Here is a 12,695-nt window from a genome sequence, read left to right as displayed (position 1 = left end):
ACAAACAAAATTGGACCTGAAACTCAAGTCGAAACGTCGGCATAAAATAAATAAATATGGTTTTGTTTATTTATGTTGTTCTTTGCTGACCGCACCCCCCCGACAAACTTCTCCAATCATTAATCTACGGTCAACTATCTATACCTCACTAATTATTATCAATTTTTTGTTGGAACTAATGATATCTGCATTAAGGTATAAGAGAGAATGCATGTTATTGATAAATTTTTAATAGATTTTTTCATTTCTTTTGTTCAGCTCCAAGGCTGCCATATTTAATTTTTTTTTTTTCCATTTTTATAGATACATTTATCAGAAGATGGAAAAATTTCAATTTACAGTAGAAATCAAGAAAATAATACGTCAAAATATCCTGACATTATTTCAAGATTAAAATCTACTTTAAAAGACAGCGTGAAATCATGCATCCTTGACACTGAAGCTGTCGCATGGGATTTGGAAACGCATAAAATCAGGCCGTTCCAAGTATTGACGACGAGAAAAAGGAAGGTGAGGATTTTATAAAGAATTTTAGTAGATATAAACATTTTTTAAACTTTTATTAATTTGTTAATATTTTCCAGGATGCTAACGAATCAGAAATTAAAGTTCAGGTGTGTGTATTCATGTTTGATTTGTTGTATTTGAATGGTGAATCGCTTGTCAAAGAACCGCTTATGAAACGGAGGGAGCTTCTGAGAGAAAACTTCCTTGAAGTTGAGGGTCAATGGTCATTTGCCACGAGTCTTGATACGAGCGCAATGGAAGAAGTACAAGAATTCTTAGAAGAGTCTGTTAAAGGTTAATATTTTGATAAGTTTTTTCCACCTCTGACCATTTAGAAATCTTATTTGGTCATACATTCTATTAATTAATCTTATTTTATGTAAAGTTTAATTCAAGTCCAAAATCTTTAAAATCATATAATGTACCTATTTAATTTAATATTATAATATTATTAATACCATCAACTTCTATGATCCAATTTACTCTCAACTTTTTATTTTAAAAATTCCGTTTTAATTTTCGAGGAGACAACCTCAATCATTGAACTGTCACAATTCATTTAAAATGTCTTTGTTTTGTAGTCTAATTGTCCTTGTCATATACAAACCACACAATCTCAATACAAAACAAAAAATGTTTTTTTTTATCTACACCTCATTAAAAATTTAATACCCTCCTCCGTCCAATCACTTCTAATATCAATTCCCCCGCCGTTAAACTTAGTAAATACCTACTGCCGTCTTTACAAGCTCTTAGCCATGAGAATCCATATGACATTCACAACTCTTTTCAGCTCTGCGATCAATTATTAGACCTCACCATTCTAGGCATAAAATAAATAAATATGGTTTTGTTTATTTATGTTGTTCTTTGCCGCACTCCCCGACAAACTTCTCCAATCATTAATCTATGGTCAACTATCTACTCCTCATTAAAAAATGTTTTTCTTTTTCGGTTTATACATGACATGGGCAATTAGCCTGGAAAACAAAAACATTTTAAATGAATTGTGACTATTCAATTTTTTATTTTATTCATTTAAAAAATTACATCTAATATGGTTTGACCAGATGAAATCTATCGATCGGTAACTAAATAACACATAAAAATGATAGACATAAGTGAAATGTAATTATTACAGTTTAGACTATTAGAGTGTTGTGGAGGCTGCTACAATTTTAAAGCTAGATAAGTACAATAATAATTGATCTCTAGTGATACAACTAATAATTTAATTAACAGCTATTAAAATGAAAATACAGTAAAAAATAAAAGTAACTGAAAGGATTTTAAAGTGAATAATAAAGCTGCAAATTTACAATTAGTGAATTAATATAATAATGAGAATAAAACAAGATAATACAGAATATGATATAAAAAAGAATCCAATAATATCTATGGTGAATCAAAATCAATTATTGGGAATCATAAAAGTAAGAAAGTACTCAGTTAAATATTTCTTTTTTGTAGTTGATTTATTTATTAGTTTTTCTGATAAGCGATTGAACGGATATGGTACAATATAATTTAAGGTATGTTTATCAAATTCATTGTTATAGGGTGGTTCAATAAGTTTAATTTTATTTCTAACATTTTTTAGATATATTATTTCTTTTCTAAATAAATTATAACCATAAATTTTAAGATTATTAGCGAATTAAGATTATAGAATATTAGCGATTTTATGATTTTCTGTTTTATTATTGAAGTTCGGTATTATTCTTAATGTTCGATATGTTAATATATTCTTAATGATAGAGGTATGTTCAAAAATATTATAATTATGTGAGAAAGTAATATAGTAATAATGTGAAAACAATTTTTAGGTTGTCTCCTTGAATATGGCCTAAGGGATTGGAAGTTTTTAAAATTAAAAATTTGAGATTAAATTGGATCATTGAAGTTGGTGTTATTATTAATATAAACCACTCTTAAACAATCAATTTGTTAAAGCCACCTCAAATCGACTATGTCTTTTTGTTGGAAGGCTTTAAAATGAACAAAAACAAACTGGCTCGGATTAAACATTTATTTGGTTCAATTTAAACATTTTAAAAACTAAAACTAAAATATACAAGTAAAAACAAAAAAGGCCTCTCAGATAAAAATAAAATAGTTCGATAAATTATGAAAATGACAGTAAAACTAATTTACACAAAAAAAGAAATAAATATATAAAATAAATACTGCTCGACGAAAGGTTGCTCCACTCCGATAGGTCAGAGGAAGAGGTGCTGTCGAGATGTGTAGGTCTGGCTCATCGATGGTCCAAATATCCAACAGTCGTATTGTATTAGGCGAGCCAACTAATTAACAAAAATTTATATTCAAGTCGAAACACAGATAAGGTCTGGTTTCGGACTGTAATGTCTGTTAACGCACTCAAAATGTCAATAAATAGTACCAAATAAATGTTTAATCCGAGCTAGTTTGTTTTTGTTCATTTTAAAGCCTTCCAACAAAAAGAAAGTCGATTTGAGGTGGCTTTAACATTATTTGGCAACCGGAAAAAACAAACTAGCTCGGATTAAAAATTTATTTGGTTCAATTTAAACATTTGAAAACTAAAAACTAACATAAACCAAATATAACTAATAATGAATATAATTAAAAATAAAAATAAATGTAACTAAATTAAATACTAATAAAACTCAAATATTATTTACAAGGTAATTATGTATTATGGCGTTAACACTATTAGATCAGTAAGTTTATATAATGTCCATTGAATTGGTAACTTAGTTAACAAAACTGTAGACCAGAAACTGGTCACCAAGTTACTGGAGTTTTACTAAACTCTTAGACAAATCTTAGTTTTGCCGGATATTGGTGCTACCAGCCATTATTGACATTGAATTTAGTTCTTATTTATCTCTGTTTAATAGAATGGTACAAGGAGTTTGATTTTAAATTAATATGTGTTTTCTGGTTTTCAATTTTTTCTATTATTGTTTAACTCCAAGCATTAAAATTTTGCTCTTTACTATATTAGGTAACTGTGAAGGCTTAATGGTGAAAACTTTAGAAGAAGATGCTACTTATGAAATAGCTAAGAGATCGAGAAATTGGTTGAAACTCAAAAAAGATTACATCGACGGTGTCGGTGATAGTATTGATGTTGTTGTGATCGGTGGATATTTAGGAAGAGGTAAAAGAACTGGTCATTACGGAGGATTCTTATTGGCTTGTTACGATCCTGAAAATGAGGAATACCAAACTCTATGCAAGGTAAATATATTGATTGATTTCTAATATGCTTCAGCGTAAAAGTTTTCTGTTCTTAAAGCTGTAATAGACGAGATAGAAGAATTGGTGATGGCAGTATCAGACAGAGAGGGAGAGATAAATCATGTTTTCTCTGCCACGACCAGTTGAGTGCAAATACGTACAGGTTGTCGGATTTAAGTAATCCGATTTTTCCATTCTTTTTTTGGATTTATATAAAGTTGGGTCGGGGGTCTCATTTTCTGATGCCCCCCCTTGCCGCGAACACCGGATGACCCCGAAGACGCTGCGACTGCAATGCCGCCCCAGCCTAAGCATCATGCAAGCTAGAACCTGGCCTACCCCTACCATCACGCCAGGCTCCAGGACACGCTGGCCAGCCCTTGACGAGAAACGAGGACGTCTTTTCAGACACAGGCGAAGATACACGGTCTTCACCGTTTCGCCCACCGTACACCTTGACGAGGGAAGTGACTATAGGACGAGGAAGTGACCGCGACAGCGAGACTTCCAACAGTCAACAGATAAGCACATTTAATTAGTCTATGAGACCCCATTGCTCTGTTCTGATAGTATTATACATAATAATTAAAAACCTAACACACTAATATTATCTGCCCCTCCAGGGATTAATACTTTATAAATAGAATGAAATATATGCATGTTAATTAGCGGAAAGTCTCACGATTTCCAGCCCCCTTTTCCACACATTAACTTACAAACATAAAATTACACTCGGGACACCTGCAGTATAGCATGAGCAGGTTCCGATGTAACACAGGTCATTGATTACTTTTGGACAAGGATAACAACTTTATGTATTTAATTTTAGGTTAGATTATAAGTAAGCAATAGGTACATATATATAGCAATAACGTAGATATAATTAGAATAAGATAGTATAGGGCCTTAGTTGATTAAGATTGTTCTTTTTAATTTGCAATTAGATTAAGTAAAACTGTATTTAAATAAACATCAAGAACACATGTTTATTGGTGTGAAGTTGCGAGTTAAAACAATATTAATTAACCTTACAATTTGATTATATTACAAAGTAACAATTTATTTCTTACCAAAAAAAAAAAATTAAAAAGTTCCTGAACATTTCACCAAAAGCCCCTTCACAATCGGATGAATATTATGTGTTAACAAACAAGGCACAAATAAACCATAAATAATTAATAGAAAAAGAATTAATAAAAGTTTTATAAAACCTAGGTTCTATAATAATGTGAACAAGAAAATATGTATAACCGCGTGAACAATAAAGTTGGCATATTGTCTATTAGTATATGTTTTGTACATTTGTGTATCTTTTTAGTGATGGTCTGTTGTAGTCTCCTATTTTTTGTATGAACGGTGTTGGAAATGGGAGTGAGAGAGTAAAAGTTTTATTTCAGTAAGTATGTGCACTGTATTTATTATCAATATTTATTTGATTTTCATTTTACAGATAGGAACAGGATTTAGCGATGAGGATCTGCAAAATCATTCTGAATTTTTAAAAAATCATGTTATCGAATCAGCTAAATCCTATTACCGCTACGAGAGCTCGCTTGAACCAGACCACTGGTTCGATCCTGTGCAGGTGTGGGAAATAAAATGTGCCGACTTGTCTCTGTCGCCAGTTCATAGAGCTGCTATTGGCATTGTAAGTTTCCTTCTTAATACTTTATTTTAAAAAACAGTTATTGCTATTATATAAAATTGATATAACTAATTTCTACAGAGAAAATAAAGAATTTTGCCAGACATACGGTCATAAAGTTTGAACTATGTATTATTCTTAAAGGACTTTTTTCCCAGATTAAAAGTATCATGAGGATTATAAAAGGGAAGAATGGGAAATTATTTTTTTTTCTCCAAAAATGAGGTGATAATCAATTATTTTAGATTTTTTCAAGGCGAACAGGCTGGCGAAATCAAATCTGGGAAAAAATACTTCAATCAAGAATTGTGTCGAAACTAAAGGATTTAAAATAAATCCAATCAAAACACCTTTACCCTTTGTCCTAAACTTATGACTTCCTGCCCTATAGTATTCTTAATAATACTCCACTTATTCCTGTCGTATAATAGATCTGCTATCTAGGATCCTAATACGAGACAGGAAACTGCTTATTGATTCAATTTGTTACTGCACTTACTAGACAAATGGTCTAAACTTCCAACTAATTACAAAATACACATTTATATGCCTATGTTATAAATATTATATCTTTTTAGGTCGACCCAGAAAAGGGAATCTCCTTACGATTTCCAAGGTTTTTAAGAGTACGAGAAGACAAATCAGTGGAACAAGCAACTTCTGCACGGCAAGTAAGTTGAATTGCAAATATAACATAATTTGATCTTATATGGGTAATGGTAATGAAGGGCGTGTTCTCACTGATTTTGAATAAAATATTTTTGGTGATTTTACCAATGGGTAGTTGCTTTACACGCCTGTAACACTCCATTTTAACTAAGATCATATTTACTAAATGTATTATTTAATATACAGTTGTGAATGTCAATAAAGATATTTAAAAAAAAAAATTATATCGTTTTAACATACTTTAAAAGAAGGAAATATTTCTCTGTTTAACTAAAAATCATGAGTACCCATATTCTGCATCATTTCATAATTTTAACTTTGACCCCAAATAAGTGAAGTGTTGCTCTCTTTCAAACTTGTGCGCGGCAATCTCAATCTAATCATAGCCTGTATTATACTAGAATAATTCATTCGTTTAATTTAATTGTAATTTTTTCTTTTCAGATTGCTGACATGTATCATAGTCAAGATATCATTAAAAACCAGCAAAACGAAAGTAAAAAGATATCAGAAGAAGACTTTTATTAATAAGTTTATTTTTGTATATATATTTGTATAAAAATGTTTATACACTTTTCTTTTTAATGATATTTGTTAGAATATATAAATATTTAATGTTGTTTTATGTACAATACAAGGTGATTGATAAATATTTAATATTTTCATGCAATATAACTGTGTTTAATGTTTTTTATTTTGTATTCTACTTACTAACCTGTTAAACTATAACTGTTTAAATTATTAATTATCAATCAGAATGATTTTGGAAAAATATTCTTAATATCTCATTAAACCCACATTGTAAAATACATATATTGATAACTTTTTTCTTAACTGTTATTGGTATATATATTTTTTGTGTCTTAAGGATCAGTCAATAATACAACTTTATTTAGGCAATGTTTTGCAACTTTATTATTTGCATAGTCATGGCCTACGATGAAAAAAAAACAAACAGTTTTGTAGGACAAATACTTTTCTCAACTAATTACTATAAAAACATAAATCTTATAATAAATAATTCTAAACACTATCCAAATTATAGTCTCAAAAATTTTTATTTCTTTTACACGTCCAACGTTTCGGCCATCTTCAGGGACAATCCACTCAATTCACTATGAAACATATAATTTAACCACTCCAAAAACTTCATACAGGCTATTCGGCCCAGGTCAAAACATTTATATCTAATAAGTCAAATATCCATTAAAAACCATAGTCAAAATTATTTCTCTTTAAACACTATTAATACACTTTTATCACTGTATAGTGTTCAAAGAGAAATAATTTTGACTGTGGTTAGATATAAATGTTTTGACCTGGGCAGAATAGCCTGTATGAAGTTTTTGGAGTGGTTAAATTATATGTTTCATAGCGAATTGAGTGGATTGTCCCTGAAGATGGCCGAAACGTTGGACGTGTAAAAGAAATAAAAGTTTTGAGACTATAATTTGGATAGTGTTTTGAATTATTTATTAAAAAATTGCCAGTCTCAAGAAAGAATTTTAAGATTATAAACAAATCTTATATTGGGAAAACAAATTTAAGCGAAATTTAAAAGAAATGATTACTATCAATAAAAAATCTGATGTAAAAAATTTAAATTCATGTTTCTCTAACCTTGTAAATACATAAGACACAATTAAAAAACTAAATAGAAACAGACAAAATACAAAATAGAAATAACAGATGGACTACTTGCTAGAAAAAAAGGTTACATGTTGTAAACCTACCTCCATTTCAAAACCTATTCAGTTCTGTCACAAACCTGGAGTTTGTTGGATCACACTGTAATAGACAATTGTAAGTAATGTCTTAAATAAGCAATGTTTTAATTATAATAGTAATTAATCATAAATTATACTAAGTACTTGTAGTTTCATAGTAATTAGTTTAAGAAAGTATTTGTTCTAAAAAACAGTTTTCTTCATAGTAGGGTATGACTATGCAAACAATAAAGTTTACTGACTGATCCACAAAAAAATACATACATAAATAGGGAGCAGGGTGGCTCAGCGGTAATGTACTGTGCTTACTAACTCTAAGGACTTGGGTTTGAATCTGGTTCTGACAGATAATTATTTATTCTGTTACTATAACTGTGAGTCAACCCTGTGAGTTCAGAGGTCTGCCCAGATTTTCCCTTCTTCACCCCAGTCATGTTATTAAAATTCTTTGGTATTATAAATACAACTCTATTAATTATTAGTCCACATTTTTTTCTTCTTGGAACTTTTAATCTGCATAAATTATAATATTAGCCCCAAGAATATATGTCAACTGATACTTCCATAGAGTTGTAGTTATAAAACAAACAAATTTTAATAGCATGAGTAGGTTGAACAAGTTTAAACATCACTAGAATATATGTATGTATAAAAATAAATTTGAAAGGAATATGGTCCGGGTGCGGTCAAAAAAACTCAAATAGAAATATACTATTTTAATATTGATTTTTTTTTTTTTTTTTTTTAATAAAAATAAATTGTTTGAAAGTGAAATTAAAACAAAATTTTATTCTTATATAGTTTTATTTTTTACAACATGGGTTTAATGAGGTTTTAAAAATATTTTTCCTTAATCATCCTAATTGGTAATTACAATTTAAAGGTGAATCCCACTAGAAAAAGATACAACAATAATAAAGTTGTTCATAACATATAATATGTTTAATACATAAGTTAACTATATGTATTACTGACCAGGGTAATTAAGGTGGAACTAAACATTACCCATGATCAAGAAAAAAATTATATAGGAATGGTTATGAAAGAAAATGAGTGGGCTCTATTGGAATTTAAATAATTGATTAGTTGACGGTATGGATAGGTTTGAATTAACTTTACATTGTATTTTTTAACATATATTTTAACTAAAACAATAAAATTAAATACACAAAACAAAAATATAACTTGATAAAAAAACAGGAACTAAACTAGGCCAAATTGAGATGCTCTGTTTCTACTTCTGTTTTTAATAGAATTTTTTTATTGAAACAAATGATTTTGATTGATCAATTAATATTGTCATAGTTCGATGCTGATTGGATGGATCTTGTTTGTTTTCTCTCTGCATGTTGTTGAATTTAGGGAGGGTTTTATAAACGAAGGCAACTAGAGAGTGTTTTTTCACCAATGGATGCCACGACAGACTGTTCTAGCCCCAAGGGACGCGTAGTTATCCCATACTAGAGCAGTGCAGCCATCTAGTTTTATTTTACAAACAAAATAAAACCTATTTTCTACAACACTTCATCCATTGCCATGCCTGCCTTATATCTCTTCTTTCATGCTTGGCTTTGGTTGAGCTTAACTTTACTCACTCATCGTTCATAAAGGCGACAACCTAATGAATATGAATTAATTATCTTACTTTAATATTATTTTATATCTTTTTGATTTCAAATTAATGTAATTTATTTAAAAACAAATTTGATCCTTTTTTTCTCAACTTTATTCTTTTTAAAACCTTCCAACGTTTCGACCACTCAGGTCATTTTCAAGGATACCTTTACTTTGTTGTCACTTTCTCTTTTAAAATGCCGGCTAATTGTCTTTGTCCCATCTATAACTTCTTCTATATAACTCTTTCTTAAATTTAAAACTTGTATCAACCACTTCTCTTCTTTCTTTTCATTTAAATTTGCAAACTTTAAGGTTGGTTCTGTTTAAAGTTTGCAAATGTAAATGAAAGAAAGAAGAGAAGTGGTTGATACAAGTTTTAAAGTGGGACAAAGGCAATTAGCCGACATTTTTAGGAATTTTAAAAGAGAAAATGACAACAAAGTAAAGGTATCCTTGAAAATGACTTGAGTGGTCGAAATGTTGGAAGGTTTTAATAAGAATAAAGTTGAAAAAAAAGTATCAAATTTGTTTTTAAATAAATTAAACCACTCTCAAACAAGAATATATTAATAAAAATTAATCTAATAATGTAATTTGTTAACCTGCTGTTTGCACCTGCCTATAATCAGAAAAAGAAGGCTCTCTCATTTAATGCAATGTACAAAAGCTGATTCTAGCATAGAACTTCAGTATAATATGGCAGCATCCATTTCTCACCAAAAATTTTAATCTATAAGTGCTTCATCAAGGAGATTTGTTCAGATCTAACTTAGTATAGTGCATCTAAAGATGAGTTTGCCTGTGGGTAGAGGGGAGAAATGCACAGTGGCAAACGTTCCCCGCCAACCCCACACACTTCTCTTCTCTAGGTCTGTTCCAACAACCACTTCTGACTATCCAAAGCATGTGTAGTATTTATTTTTCCCTCCAAAATACTGCGCGTATTACGTACACTTCTGGATAGTCAGAAGTGATTGTTGGAACGGTCCTACTCAATTGACTGGACTGTCTTTCCTTGACATATTTCTGTAACTTTATACAAATAGAAATAACTCATATCAGTTTTTTCAAAAAGAGGAAGGGCTATAGCCCTGCAGTGGATACCAGGCCATGTTGGCATAGATGGTAATGAGCAAGCTGACAAGTTGGCTAAACTTGGTTGTGCAGAGAACCAGCCTGTTCTACCACTTTCCTATAGAACAGTGAAATCACTTATAAGCTCTTATTATAAGGACAGAACAAGTGCTAGACAAAGTTCAAGCGGAAGGAAAGAAGTGGGAGAGCCTACTGGATAAGGAAAAAAGAATCCCAGGCAATCTTAGCAGAGCTGAGAGAGTGGCCTGTTTTCGGCTAGTGACAGGACATGATCTGCTCCAAAAACACCTCCATCGAATTGGCATCGTAGATTCCCCGAAATGTCCTCTATGCAACATGGGGGACCATCTTTTGGCGTGTGTTGGTATGGAGGATGTTGAGCGAGATGCGGACCAACTAAGAGGACGAGTAAAATTGTATTGGGCTGCGAGAGGGAAAATGGCGTAATAGCCCACTTCTTGTGGCGTAGGAAAAAAAAAGAAAAGTTTTTTCAAAAATATTTTTCATTAATATCGTAAGATTATAAGTTTACCATGTAAAGTAATCTGGATAGAGGGAAAACTATCCACTCTCAAACCAAAAAGGTAATTATGAACTTTTTTAAATTCATGAAAACAGGCTGAGAGTGGTTCGATCCATGTTTCCTATGTTATGAAAAGCTATAAATTACTGCATTGATCATAAGTTAATTCTATTCTAGGACCATATATGCTGTATTTTAAAACATTAGAATTAAGAAACTTGTTCCACTAACTGTTTTACAACAAATTTAAACTTGGAAAAAAGTAGTTGTTTTCTGAACACAATGATCATCAAATTTCAAAAATGACTTTCTGGAAGATACCGCATTCTTAAATAGCATGTCAGAGTGGTAAACATATCTGCCAACAAAGTTAAACAAGAATCAGTCCCAGTCAAAGACATGAGTAACATATTCGTAACTTAGGAGTCCAAGAATAGGTGGAAAAGCGTTCCAAGTACCGACCCAATCCAGAACTGGTAGAGCTTTACCAAGTTCTGGACTGCCACTTGGTTTGTTTTCGGTAGGAAGGGTTAGTTATGGTGTGGAGGGGAAAAGGGGCTAGTGTAGAGGGTAACTACAGGCAAACTCATCTTAGATGCACTAAACTTTTTATTATTAATTATGAGAGATAGTTGACCGTGGATGATAAATGAGGAGAAGATGGTTGGGGGTGCGGTCAATGAAACATAAATAAGTATGATTAACTTATTTTAATGTGCCGACGTTTCGGCTAGAGTTTCTAGCCGTCTTCAGGGCTAAAAACAAAACAAGATAACAACCACAGTAAGTATAGAAAAATAAAAAAATATAAAAAGAAAGTATAAACAGAATAATTTTACACATACAATGAATAGTTTTACAAAATAGAATTAATAAAATGAAGTGATGAGAGAAGCGGGAAATAAAATGTATACATGGGTAATTAAAAAGCGGGTACAATAACTTACTTAAGGAAATGAAATAAAATTAAAGTTATATAATGCAAAGAAGTATGAACATATTAGTTATTATTAATTTAAAATTTAAATATGAAAAGAAAATGAAAATTGAGAGGAAGAAAATATATGTAACAATAATAGATGATAAAGAGGCAAATTATAAGTATAGTGTACAAAACTTATAACGCGGGCAAGGAAAATGGATAAAAGTGGAGAAAATAAGGGGAAAGAGTAAAATAAGATAAAAGTAAAATAAGGGGAAAGAGTAAAATAAAGAAAGGGGAAAGAAACAAAAAAGAAGAATGAAAACCAACCTGTTCGCTGAAAGGTTGAGCGCCTAATGGTGGTAAACTTTTTATTTATCTTTCTCTCTTCTAATATAAAAATTTTTTTTGACATACTAGTAAATAACCTATAATCACTTGTACTTCGGTTCGAATCTTCCAAAGGTAGAGACGTACTTTCATAATGTAACCCACTGTATCATATCATCTCCAATAGCCTGTTTTTGTAAAAAAATATCTTCGCAATCAACTATGGTCATTCATTGGGATTTGATCGACGATTTGTAAATGTATATTTTATGATGAGTCACTAGTTGACTTAATTAATTACATATACATTTTCTTTCTCACTTTTTTTCATAATTTTAATTTCAAATATTTTTGTTTTACATATATTTACTAACTACATTTTCTCATTCATATTGATATTCCTTTTAGCTAATAATATAATTTTATATTTTA

At 30.5% G+C, this 12,695-nt stretch overlaps 1 protein-coding gene across 1 annotated transcript in view; it reads left to right on the top strand.

The window, feature by feature from the left end:
* DNAlig1 (DNA ligase 1) overlaps window positions 1-6,734 on the top strand; it is a 34,807-nt gene extending 28,073 nt beyond the window's left edge. The window contains exons 12-17 of the mRNA XM_014439004.3: window positions 304-510; window positions 585-801; window positions 3,500-3,735; window positions 5,186-5,383; window positions 5,959-6,051; window positions 6,494-6,734. Of these exons, the coding sequence (XP_014294490.1) occupies window positions 304-510; window positions 585-801; window positions 3,500-3,735; window positions 5,186-5,383; window positions 5,959-6,051; window positions 6,494-6,577 (1,035 nt within the window). The 3' untranslated portion in view covers window positions 6,578-6,734. The remainder of the gene's footprint in view (window positions 1-303; window positions 511-584; window positions 802-3,499; window positions 3,736-5,185; window positions 5,384-5,958; window positions 6,052-6,493) is intronic.
* The last annotated feature ends 5,961 nt before the right edge of the window (window positions 6,735-12,695 follow it).

The sequence above is a fragment of the Halyomorpha halys genome, unplaced genomic scaffold (assembly GCF_000696795.3).
Source record: "Halyomorpha halys isolate HHAL.00 unplaced genomic scaffold, Hhal_1.1 Scaffold72.1, whole genome shotgun sequence".
NCBI classification, from domain to species: Eukaryota; Metazoa; Arthropoda; class Insecta; order Hemiptera; family Pentatomidae; genus Halyomorpha; species Halyomorpha halys.
The sequence above is the reverse complement of the archived record's forward strand: the minus strand, read 5'-3'. Positions and strand labels throughout refer to the sequence as shown.